Source organism: Caloenas nicobarica, chromosome 5, assembly GCF_036013445.1.
Source record: "Caloenas nicobarica isolate bCalNic1 chromosome 5, bCalNic1.hap1, whole genome shotgun sequence".
In the NCBI taxonomy this organism is placed as follows: domain Eukaryota; kingdom Metazoa; phylum Chordata; class Aves; order Columbiformes; family Columbidae; genus Caloenas; species Caloenas nicobarica.
Window position 1 is genome coordinate 44208899 of NC_088249.1, and position 11984 is coordinate 44220882.

General features: G+C 50.0%; 1 protein-coding gene across 1 annotated transcript; it reads right to left on the minus strand.

The window, feature by feature from the left end:
* Positions 1 to 584: 584 nt before the first annotated feature.
* On the minus strand, positions 585 to 1703 carry C5H11orf96 (chromosome 5 C11orf96 homolog). Its single transcript, XM_065636342.1, has one exon. It carries the CDS (start codon positions 1270 to 1272, stop codon positions 910 to 912), a length of 363 nt encoding a protein of 120 aa, XP_065492414.1. The 5' UTR covers positions 1273 to 1703; the 3' UTR covers positions 585 to 909.
* Positions 1704 to 11984: the final 10281 nt, after the last annotated feature.

Genomic DNA, 11984 nt, shown 5'->3' on the forward strand with positions numbered 1-11984 from the left:
ACACAGAAGCCCCAGGTAACTCCATGCCTGTACCACATCAAAATACCCTTGCTTTTCAACTCCAAGAAAAGCATATCCACATAGTACCACTTGCTCTAGTAAATTAAACTGCATGATATCCAACTACCAAACATCTCTGCAGCACTAAACAGTTTATAGGTCAGAAGGGGAAGGTGAGAAAAGACAAAAACAACTTGGATGAGAACAGAAAGTATCTACGCACTTTTGCGAATGCATGAGGCTTGCCCAGTTGCATTAAGGTTCTCTGATACAACCAGTTATAAATGCTTCTTAAACGTCAATTCAGGTTAACACGAAGGTCTCAAAAAAGCAAATAAAGTCGTCTAAAAATCACTCTAACTTGGCTCATTTCATTAGCATGTACCTGACAGTACCGACTGCAGCATCCGAGCAGCATCCCTGAGGACAGCATTACTGCTTCTGCATTAGCTGTTGACAGCCTTTAAATCCCTTTAGCCTTCAAAGGGGTAAAGGAAGCTGAAAGAGGACAGTTAGATCCCTGAAATGAGAACAGTCCGATATGTACTGTGCAAATATATCAGATTTTATTACTTTTATGGAAATAATAACAGACATTCAGGTAGAAACATATTAAATTAATGCAGTCAACAGTTTAAATGCAAAAATAAATATAAAGTCCGGCAGCTCAATGCATCTAAAACAGCTCATTTCTTCTAACGAATAGAAAAGATTTTTTTTTTTTTTTTTTTTTTTGTCTTTTAAACGGAGAGTTTCATACAATCAAATAGAAACGAAGGTACAAGCGCTTTCTTAGAAAACATCCCGACCCGGCTGCCCGCCCCGGGCGCTCCTGGGCCGGCGGCGGGGCGGCTCCTGCAGCGCAGTCCGTGCCGCCGCCGGGCCGGGCCGGGCCGGGCCCCGCCGCCCTCAGAGGGCCGAGTCCGAGTCGCTGGAGTCCAGGCTGTTGCGGAGGCGGCAGCTGCCGAGGCGGTCCCGCTGCAGGCTGAGGTTCTGGGTGCTCCGCCGCAGGCACTCCAAAGACTGAAGGAAGGATTTCTTGGCCTTCTCCTCCTCCATGGGGGACACCCCCTCCTCCTCGACCTCCTGGATCTCGTCGAAAGTCACCGGCTGCGTCTTGAAGCGCGACTGTCGCGGCCGCCGCAGCTTGCCCTTGGGAGCCTTGGCGGGGCGGGCGGGCGGGGGGAACTCTTCGGCCACGCAGACGAAGTGGGGCATCACCGCCTGGTAGCTGGAGCAGATGCCCATCAGCTCGGCCGGCTTCGCGGCCATCCTGCCGCCCGCGGGAGCGCCCGCCGCGGGGGCCGGCGGAGCGGGGCGCGCTGCTTCGGCCGTGCCGGGCGCCGAGGCTTCGGCGGGCAGCGGCGGCCGGGCAGAGACGGACTCCGCGGAGCGGGGCGGTACCGTGCCGAGAAGTGCGGGACGGTGCAGAGCGCTGCTGTCCGGAGAGGTGCGGTACGGAGCCGTACCGGGCAGTACGGAGCGGTACCGGGCAGTACGGAGCGGTGCGGCACGGAGCGGCACCGGGCAGTACGGAGCGGCACGGAGCGGCACCGGGCAGTACGGAGCGGTGCGGCACGGAGCGGCACCGGGCAGTACGGAGCGGTGCGGCACGGAGCGGTCCGAAGCGCAGTGCAGAGCTGAGCGCGGCGCTGAACGTCCCACCGGCTTCACCAGAGCCGCTGCTGCCGCCGCCGGCGCCTCGGTGCCGCTATATACCCCGGCGCTGCCCCCGCGGGAGCATGCTCAGACGGCAGCGGAGCCCACTTGCCGCCCGCCGGGCCCTTCCCTTCCGCCTGACGTCTCCCCAGCCCCGCTGTCACCGCTGCCACCGCGCCGCCGCCCCCGGCCCCCCGCCCGCCGCGTCCCCTGGGGAGGCGGGGGCAGGGCCCGGGACGGGAGGGCTTCGCCGCTGCCCTCGCCGCTTCCTGGCCCCTCTCGCGTTCTACCGGCGGCCCCGAGGCATCGCTCACCCGGCTCCTCGCCCCCGGGCGCCGCCGCCGCAGGGACCGTCTGCCCCGGCCCCTCTGCCCGGGGCGCCTCCCGCCTGCCCCGCGGGGCGCCCGGCGGGTCACCGAGGCCTCGCTACATCCCGGAGGGCCACAGCAATAACTCAGCTTTCTACATCTCACCTCGCAGCCTTTTTATCAATACCAGGATTTCTGTGGCTGTAAAAGGACACTAACAGACTTGTTACATCAGCTTTCAGCAGGGATCGCTACCGTCAGAGTCTTATACACATGGTTAAAGGAAACCCTGAGGCAAGCCCAAATCTGTTTCGGGGTGAAGTACCCTAATGCTACAATGACTCAGATTTAAACTGCAGAGATCACATGGGACAGTCCCAGACAAGGAACCATCAGCAACGAAGGGTTAATCAGGACTCAAAGCACTGGGATCTTTTTCCCAATTCTGCCACATCTAATGTAAACACCTGCCTCAGCATGATTCTATTTCTTTTCCTTTTAGAAGGGTTCTTAAAATTTTCCATTCCACTGTGGGCTCTGGAATACTTTGATATGATGCAGAATCAGATCCCCAGACAGAAAAAAAAAAAAGGCATACAAGTACTACTGAGCTGAAACAAAAGCTTGCAGATTAGCAATGGCTGGGACTATGCTTTAAAGCTGTATGCGCCAAGGAGTCTCAGTGATGGAAAAACCCAATGGCGTAAGAGAAACACACAATAAGAATAGGAATACGAAAGGAGCTGGAAAGAAGTGGAGGAGAAAAGCATGAGGGAGGAAGAGCCTGAAATGGTTAGTCTGTCCCCTCTTCAGGGCTAACGTTAGACTGTTCCCATAAAGACATTCTCCAGTATAGCTTCACCCACTCAAGAGGATATTTTTAAAGCTTGGTTAGGAACCAGGAAGGAAGCAGAGGCTTAGCAACGGCATCGGGAATCCTGGTCTGTGCTGGCGAGGGGACGGGAACAGTACGCTTGGGGCCTCCAGGAGTTGCCAAGCAGTCAGGAGCCCGGTGCTCAGAGTGCACACGTGGCACAGCAGTGCAGCGTCAAGGTACCCAGGGCATGGCACCTCCAGCCAGTAAATTAGCCAATGGAGAGATTTGTGCTTACCCCGGCAACCCTGGGTCCAGTGCCCAAGCTAGCACATCTGCAGCAAGCTGAGTTTGTTGCATTTTGCCATGAAATATGTTCTTTGTGCAGAGGTAGACAAGTACTCTGAGAAAAACCGGAAGCTTACATACAGCACACGCATCCTGTGCCATAGCCTGGCACACAGAAGGGGTCTTGTTTTAGTGAGTTCACCATCAAAAAGTCTCGACTTCGTCTTTAGGTAAGACTTGGGACTGGTCCCTCCTCCTTGTAAATTGCCATAGCAGTGACAATCTTTCAGAACCTGCACTGGAAACAAACTGTTGTAATTACAGCCCTGTCTCAAACAGGATAAAACAAAACCAGAATACATCTTTGGGAGAGGGTGGACCGGTGCACTCATTAGGGTGTTTCCAGAAGGCTGGCTCCTTTGCCTCCTGCCAGTGTAAAAGAAACATTAAGAGCCTTGGCTTTATGAAGCACCTGGCTGCAATCTCTCAGCTCCTTGGCTTCCCAGAGCAGCTTTACGGCAAGGTTTGGTTTGAAGCCTTTTCACTGGGAGACATAATTCGCTTAATAAGGGAAGAATTTTCTGTTTGGTTAAATTGAATTATTCCAGCTTGGAGAAGGCTGTGTTTTTTACTGTTGATCTTAATAGCTAGATTTAGCCCCAAAAACCCTTACTGCAGCATGACAACTTTCTCTCCAAATGCCCCGTTTACAACAGTTTTTATTCCTGACAACTTGATTCTGCAGCACGGCAAGGGCTGAGCTATGTTTTCTCAGCACAGCACTCCAAGAGGACGAGCCTGCAGAGGACGAGCCTGCAGAACAGTCTGGAGGACTCCTGGGGCTGAGCTTGTCTATCCTGCAGAAGCAAGGCATGGGGTGTCATGGGAGCCTTGTTCTGGCACTGGAGAAAAGCATCTCACATTCATATGAAGCAAGGTGAATTTAATCTGCTCTAGCACAAGAGGATCCAAAGTTCTGCTGAAAAAGGCCAGTTGACTTGATATCTGAGATTCAACACATGCATCCTCAGTCCAAACTGCCTGTTTGGTTTCATACAGAAAGTTCAGTATGAGGGCAAACTGGCTTCAGTCCAGGTAGAGCGAACATTTAGTTCCTTCATAATTCTGATTCTAAAATGCTCTGGGAAATTTCAACGCTGATTTGGAGCAACATCACCATGGTAATAAGCAGGAGGCCTTAAGATTTTGAGACAATTCAGAAAAAATATCCTGTGACACAATCCCCCAAGTTAGGTCTGCAATGCGCTAATGTAAAAACTATATTTACTCCAGTGGTTTAAATCAAGGCTTTAATCTCAGTTGCTCCCAGTATTGAAATGTGACCTCATGATATAGATTACAGAAACTCTCTGCCATGTGGATCATCAGAGCAAATTTCTTTCCTGCATAGTACAGGGCTGAAGTCACATTGTATGCCAGGGCACTGCACAGGGCCTGGAGGGAACCCTTACCACGGGTTGGGAACGTTTCAAATGCTGCGTATTTTACACAAAATATCAATTCAACAGCTGTTAGGGGGCTTGAGAAATTAAAACACCAGTTTCATAGGAGGAGAAATGGCTAATGCTGCTGAAACAGCAGCATGGAAATTAGTTTATGTCATCAGGTCACTCATTTAACAATGCAATTATAGGAAATATACACATAGCCTACACACAGCCCATTAATTATTATTCCTCTTACTGGCTATTAGGTTGAATGCCATAGAAGGGAAAGAGTAAGAAGGTGGTGGAGAGATAGTCACCTCTTTCTGTAGAAAAAGAAACTTTTCAAAGGCCAGGGCTGCCGCAGAAACTGCCTGTAGTTGGGCAATCCCAGTGCGGATACCCTGAACACTGAGGTTTATGCCCCGAAATGGAGCAGCCCTTCAACCCCGCCGCCAGAGCTGGCAGGGGCTCCCTTGCCAGCCGCCGGGATCAGCCGCTTCCCGGCAGCATGCCCGAACCCCTCCCCAGCAGGTGGGTTTCGCATCCCCTCTCAAACACAGTTGAGAGTAAAACCTGCCTCTTCCCACCCTGCCAGGCGGCATTTCCAGTCACGCTTGGTACCGTCAGCCACCACGCGGTGCCTCGTTGTGCACATCATCTCCTCAGCATTCTGCTCCGTGAATTAATTTCCATGAGGAAGCAGGAAGGAGTTGCAGTTCCTTCTCCAGGATAGTTCACATCCTGAAACAACCATTTTTAGACTAATAATAAAAACATTCAGCTAACTGCAACCTAACAGATACCGGCTTGCAAATAGAAAAGGACAAAAGAAATAGGCAATCGATACGAGCTGCTTCTGAAAGCAGAAGATAAGTCTTCTCATCTTTTTCTCTGCATGCACACACAGATTTGAAGTTGAAATTGTACATCTCTGACGGGGGAAACATAAGTTATTCAACAAGGCCAAACTGAAACCCACTCTGAGTCTGCTACCTGGGAAAAGCAAACTGTTGGTATTTTCTAAATATCATAGCAAACTAGCAGCACCACCGAGCAGAGCTCAACTTAGGCCAAGCCTTCCTCAAGCACATGGGAATGCTTTTACACCAGGGAATTGACAGGTTACTTGCAAGGCCTATGCACTAAAGGTTGCTGTATCTCTTTCGTTATGTATTTGGTTAGATATTCGTCATCTTCCTTTCCAATATTTCTAGCCAAGACTTCAGCAACTTTTAAACATTTTTGCTTTTTTAAAAAAAATAAATAAAAGCGAGGCTATCTCCAGCAGCTGACTGCCTGAGGGTAATCCTACACTAAGGACCACACACCTGCACGCTTGCCGTCAGGCAGCCAACAGAGCAACACACGGCCAATGCTTTAAAAGCTTGACGCGTCCCTTGAAATATTTTCCTAAAGACAGATCCCTCATGTCGCCTGGGGCACACCGAGGGGTTTCCTACCTGGCAGCACTTGGCGGCAGCCCCGAGGAGCCCTGCAGCTGGCTGCGCAGGTGAGGGGTAAGCACTTCTCCCCTCTGCAGCAGGCAGGTATTTAGCTGCAGGACTAGAAATCTCTGTTGGTGAGGAAAAATAGGGCTTGTTCTGCAGCACACCCTGACTCCAGCCTTCCACAGGCCAGGGCTCTCCTTCACACCCCAAGCACCGTGATTTTGCCCCCTGCAGCCGCGATGAGGCAGAAGCCTCAGGCAATAAGGCGTGAGGAAACTCCCCTGCGGCACTTACCGTGTCCTGGAGGGCAGACAGGTTCAGCAAGGCACCACTGGGCAGCACTGGGAGGCTCACGTCCCTGGTGTGGTGTTTGCAGGCAGGTTATGAAAATTATTTCTAAAAGCTCTTTCCATAAGGGAAGCTCTTGCCAACATACCAGGGAGTTGCTAGGATGAGGAAGTTCTCTGAGGGATGCTTCAAAACGGATGTGTTTGATGCATAAACTATAGGTGCATGGAAGGATTTTTTATATCTCCCCAGGCAATCTGCCACAGAAATTGCGCCACCTTGCCACATACTGAGATTTTAAGATACTTGTCTAGACAAAAATAGCTTTTTAAGAGAAAAAGTTTGTCTCATTTTTATAGAGGCTTGGCCATTTTAGCTGAAACATTTCCTTCTAAGTCAACCTTCAGTAATAAGTCTGTTTAAAAATTAAATTCAGCTAAGTTGGCGATTCCAACTCTTTCTTTTTACAGATAACTTCGCGGCGTGATCCTCCCTTCCTCAGCCCATCCCTGAAACCTGGCTCCTCTTCTTCCCTGTCTTCCAGCTGTGGCTCCTGCTCCCTCTTCCTCGGTCACAGCCACTATGGTTCTAGCAACACCCACGTGCACGCAAGCCCACCAGCCCTGCAATGCGTACCGGCACCAGGACGGCGTGGTGTTCACCATCCCCACTGGTGCCTCCTGTGCGCTGGGAACTGACCTGGAACAGAGGGAATGTCACTCAGTGTTAGCCATATGAAGTCTGAGCTTTGTTCCTCCCGTTAGGTATAAATATACAATTTTACAAATATTTATAATACATAAATCAGTGCCATGCTGAACCATTTCAGGGATGCGGTCGCAGGCTGAGGACACTGGAGATGGAAGCCTGCCATGGATTTCCACTGTGATGTAAGTCACCAAAACCCACATTTCAGCTTCCCAGAAGGGCATGTGAGAAGAGTGGTGTTAACCAACAGCAGTCAGGTCAGGCTTGGGCCACTTTCAAATGAAGACCATAAAAATCATAGTCAGGTTTGGTAGGAAGGACGAGTTGAAATTAGGAACTCTCAGAAGCAGAGGAGCCAGATGAAGGCAGGAGTGCAGTGAAGGCCAAGACAGGAGGGAGCAGGAGGAACAGTCTGGCCACATGGGCTGGTCCAGAGCAGAGCAAAGGCCGGAGCTACAAGCACAAGGGACAGAGTGTGAGGTCAATGCCGACGATGGAAAAGCCCATCAGGGTGTGTAAAGCACACTGCCCACAGGGTACATGGCAGCCAGCCTGTGATGAGATTGGGGAGTGGGTCCACTGCCTCTAAGTGCAACAGCCAGTGCTGCAAGGAGCGGGTGTACCCCCTGCATGACTGCAGGTCCTGACAAACACGCGTTAGTACTTGTGAGGACCTCCTGATGCAACATGGTTAAAACAAAGCATGGGTATTCAAAGCTCCTGCCCCCTCAAATGCCTGACTTTCAGTCTCGCCTGACTTTTTATGAGCTGAAATAAATCCCATAAAACTTCTGCCCACTGCCACTAGGACAAGGTACTGACTAAAATGTATGAATGTATTAATGCTCCTCACAGAAATAGATTATTTTATTATCTGTATCGAATTGTTTTAACTGTGAAGTGATATCTGAAGTGAGAAGTCAGTGTTTCAGCAGCACATCACAGGGTAACAGCATTTGGCTGTCATCACACCACTAACGATAAATGTAGTGATAAGACCCTGTTTTCAGAGAGAGCTGCAAAATGTTCCCTGATGGAAACTGCTACATTAATTTTTCCTTGTTTGGCCTGCTGGGCCTCAGAAGGGATGGGCAGCTTTTCCCTGTGCTGTTACTGACGTATCAGGCCATGGTGCTACAAGGATACAAGATAAGAGTGCAATTTAGACAAGTGGAGACCAGTGACTGCAGAAAACTCAGCTGTTTAAAGAATGAAACTGCACTTTTAACCAATTAAGAGACAGATTGCTTTGAACAGCCCTGCTGAATTTGGTACAAGCTGCTGCCACTTGTAGCAAAATTAACTTGTAACCTCCCATGGCTTTAACTGTTGAGGTATTACATGTCTGGTTGTTACTGTGACACTATCAGTCAAGCAGTGCAGAAATGAAGATTTCTATTTCAAGAATACATTTTGCAATTAATAAAATCCATCCTGTCTCAGGTTGAGAAGCTTGAAAAAATGTTTTTCCTCTACAATATAAATTAAAAAAAAAAAAAAGTTTTCAGAGAAAACAAGCAAACAACAAAACCACCTTTTGCATGTGTGGGAGAAGGCTTTGCTTATGAATCCTGGGAGTTTCTGCCCCTCTGCGTGGTCCATGCTGAGCTGGTGGCTGGGATGGTGCTGGGGCCATGTGTGCTGTGCTGCCTCCCAGGCAACGTGTCAGCTGCAGGAGCAGAAACGCTTTCAGCAAGGGAGCGAGGGGAGGAGGATTCCCCTGCTTTTCGCGTACAACACAGCTGCCTGAGCACAGGACGCTTGTTTTGGTTTCTCCTCTGTACCCAACTGCCGATTTTTGCAAGAGCTGAAGAAATGTTAACTATTTCTGTGACTTTTCTTATCCTCTCTCAGATTTGGACAAAACTGACTATGAACTTCAAAACAAGCAAGGGTGGGCTGACCAGCTGACAGCATGGCCACAAAGGCTCTGGCTGCTTTGGAGCTCAGGCAAAAAGGAAACCCTTCCTACGAGAGCTGAGATTAAAAGTCTTAAGTTGGTGCCACAAATAGGATCTTGGACCTTCTGAAGGATTTTATCTTCCACTTTCTCTGCAGCTAAAAATACTGCAGAGCATTCAAGTATTTCAGCAGAATACATTTCCTTTTTTCCTCTCTCTTTAAGCCTGTTTGTAAGTGATCAAGAAAGAAATCATCTGTAGTCTAGAGATTAAAACAGAAGTTAGATAGAATTAAATCTGGCCAGGGACATCAAGGGCAAGAAAAGCTTCTATAGGTACGCCAGCGGTACAAGCAAGACCAGGGACAACGTGGGCCCTGTCAGAAGGAAACGGGAGACCTGGTCACCCAGGATATGGAGAATGCTGAGGTACTCAGTGACTTCTTTGCCTCCGTCTTCACCGGCAAGAGCTCTAGCCACACTGCCCAAGTCACAGAAGGCACTGACTGGAAAAGGGGAAACATAACCCCCATTTTTAAAAAGGGAAAAAAGGAAAAACTGGGGAACTACAGGCCAGTCAGTGTCACTTTGATCACCATGATCATCAGCAAGATCATGGAGCAGATTCTTGTGGAAACTATGCTAAAGTACATGGAAAATAAGGAGGTGACTGATGACAGCCAACGTGGCTTCAATAAGGGCAAATCATGCCTGACAAATTTGGTGGCCTCCTATGACAGAGTTACACCATAGGTGGATAAGGGAAGAGCAAGTGACATCATCTACCTGGAGTTGTGCAAAGCATTAGACGCTGTTCCGCATGACATCCTTGTCTCTGAATTAGAGAGACAGGGATTTGATGGATGGGCCACTCAGTGGATAAGAAATTTGCTGGATGGCTGCAGTCAAAGAGTTGCGGTCAATTGCTTGATGTCCAAGTGGAGACCAGCGATGAGTGGTGTTCCTCAGGGGTCCATATTGGGACTGGTGCTGTTTAACAGCTTTGTCAGCGACAGGGACAGTGGGACTAAGTGCACCCTCAGCAAGTTTGCTGATGACATCAAGGTGAGTGGTGCAGTTGACACACTGTAGGGAATGGACACCATCCAGAGAGACCTTGACAGGCTTGAGAGGTGGGCCCATGCAAACCTTACGAAGTTCAACACAGCAAAGTGCAAGGTCCTGCACATGGGTTGGGGCAATTCCAAGCAGAAATACAGGCAAGTGGAGAACGGACTGAGAGCAGCCCTGAGGAAAAGCACCTTGGGGGTGTTGGTGGATGAGAAGCTCAGCTTGAGCCACCAATGTGCCCTTGCAGCCCAGAAAGCCAACTGTATCCTGGGCTGCATCAAAAGGAACATGACCAGCAGGCCGAGGGAGGTAATTCTGCCCCTCTGCTCCTGTGAGCCCCCACCTGCAGTACTGTGTTCAGCTCTGGGGTCCTCAACATAACAAAAACATGGACTTGTTGGAACAAGTCCAAAGCAGGGCCATGAAGATGATCAGAGGGCTGGAGCACTTCTCCTGTGAAGAAAGGATGACAGTCGGGGTTGTTCAGCCTGGAGAAGGCTCCAGGGGGACCTTATAGCAGCTTGCCAGTACCTAAAGGGGACCCACAAGAAAGCTGGAGAGGGACTTTTTACAGGGGCGAGTAGTGATAGGACAAGGGGTAATGGCTTTAAACTGAAAGACGGTAGATTTAGATTAGATATAGGGAAGAAATTCTTCACCATGAGGGCAGTGAGGCTCTGGAACAGGTTGCCCAGAGAAGCTGTGGATGCTCCACCCCTGGAAGCATTTGAGGCCAGGTTGGATGGGGCTTTGAGTAACTTGGTCTAGCAGAAGGTGTCCTTGCTCATGGCAGGAGTTTGGAACTAGATGATCTTTAAGGTCCCTTCCAACCTAAATAATTCTATGATTCTAAGTTTCTTGACAACAAACTGACTTCAAGTAACCATATCCTGCAGACTGTTCTTTACTCAGTCTCCACACCTTTTCAGGAACTTTAGGCAAAAATTACTACAACCACATCAGTAAACAGGTGGGCAGCACTGGTTCCGCAACCAAAGCCCTGCTTTGGGGAGGTGATCCAATGTGGTGCTAATGCTGGCAAGCAGAAAGAAAAAAAGTGTAACCCCATCCCTGTCAGATGAAAGCCCATAGTACCCAAAGGTGAAGAATTATCTTAGTCGCACTGGGAAGTTATTTTTCTAAGATAAAATAGATCTACTTTGGTCTTTGCAAGGGAAGTGAAGCCAGGAGTTGACTGGGGAGGCGACCAAAGGAAAGACTGAACCATGTAAAAGAGATGTCACGGAGAAGCAGCCAATGCTCAGGCCATTTTATTCTACCTGTGGCTGCTGCAGCACCAAGATGCTGTGTCCCGCGTCCAGCACACAGCGCCTCACTCCATCGCTTTCCTTGCCCCGAGGCCTGGGAGGATTTCTTCATGCTGGCTTGTCAGCCCATCCCAGGGAAGCAGTCTCTTCTCCAGTGCAAGCTGTGAAGGCTTCACTGCCCCTGGGGAAGTGTAGACATTGGCAGATTTTGCCTTACGCACGGACACCTTCCTGCCGAGTCGCTCGCCCCCGCCCCTGTGCAGAGGTGGGTGGTGGGTACTGGTGCTGCATCCTGGCCCCATAACCAGGGAGCCTGCAGCCACTCACTGCTTCCTGATGGAAAACACCACCACCAGGCAACTGTAAATCCCTCTTCCATCACGCCACTTGCTTCTCACAAATAATCAAGTAGCCTGCGCCTTGTGGCCCCCCTCCTTTCCAAGCCCTCGCAGTTATTTCAAGCTAAAGGCATGGCATGCCTGTCAGGCAGGCTGTCTCCTCAGCGCAGTGCAGAAACCCGGCACGGATCTGCCTCCAAAAAGCAGGACGTGGGGAAGGGGGGATACTGGAAACCATGTTAGCTCTGCAGCCTAACAAACCAGGCACCAAACTGGGATTGCAGGTTCTACGTCTAGGCCAGTACACCCTCTGGCAAGTCATGTCTCTGTTCACTCTTGCTTTATCTTTTGCTCTCTGAATCACAAGCTCTTCAGGGCAAGAAGTCCTCCCGCAGTCCTCCCTGATGATGACAAGGATCCAATGGCCAGTGACGAGTCACAGCCAC

Coding starts and splice junctions, on each gene's coding strand:
- C5H11orf96 (XM_065636342.1), bottom strand. CDS start 1,272: ATGGCCGCGAAGCCGGCCGAGCTGATGGGCATCTGCTCCAGCTACCAG.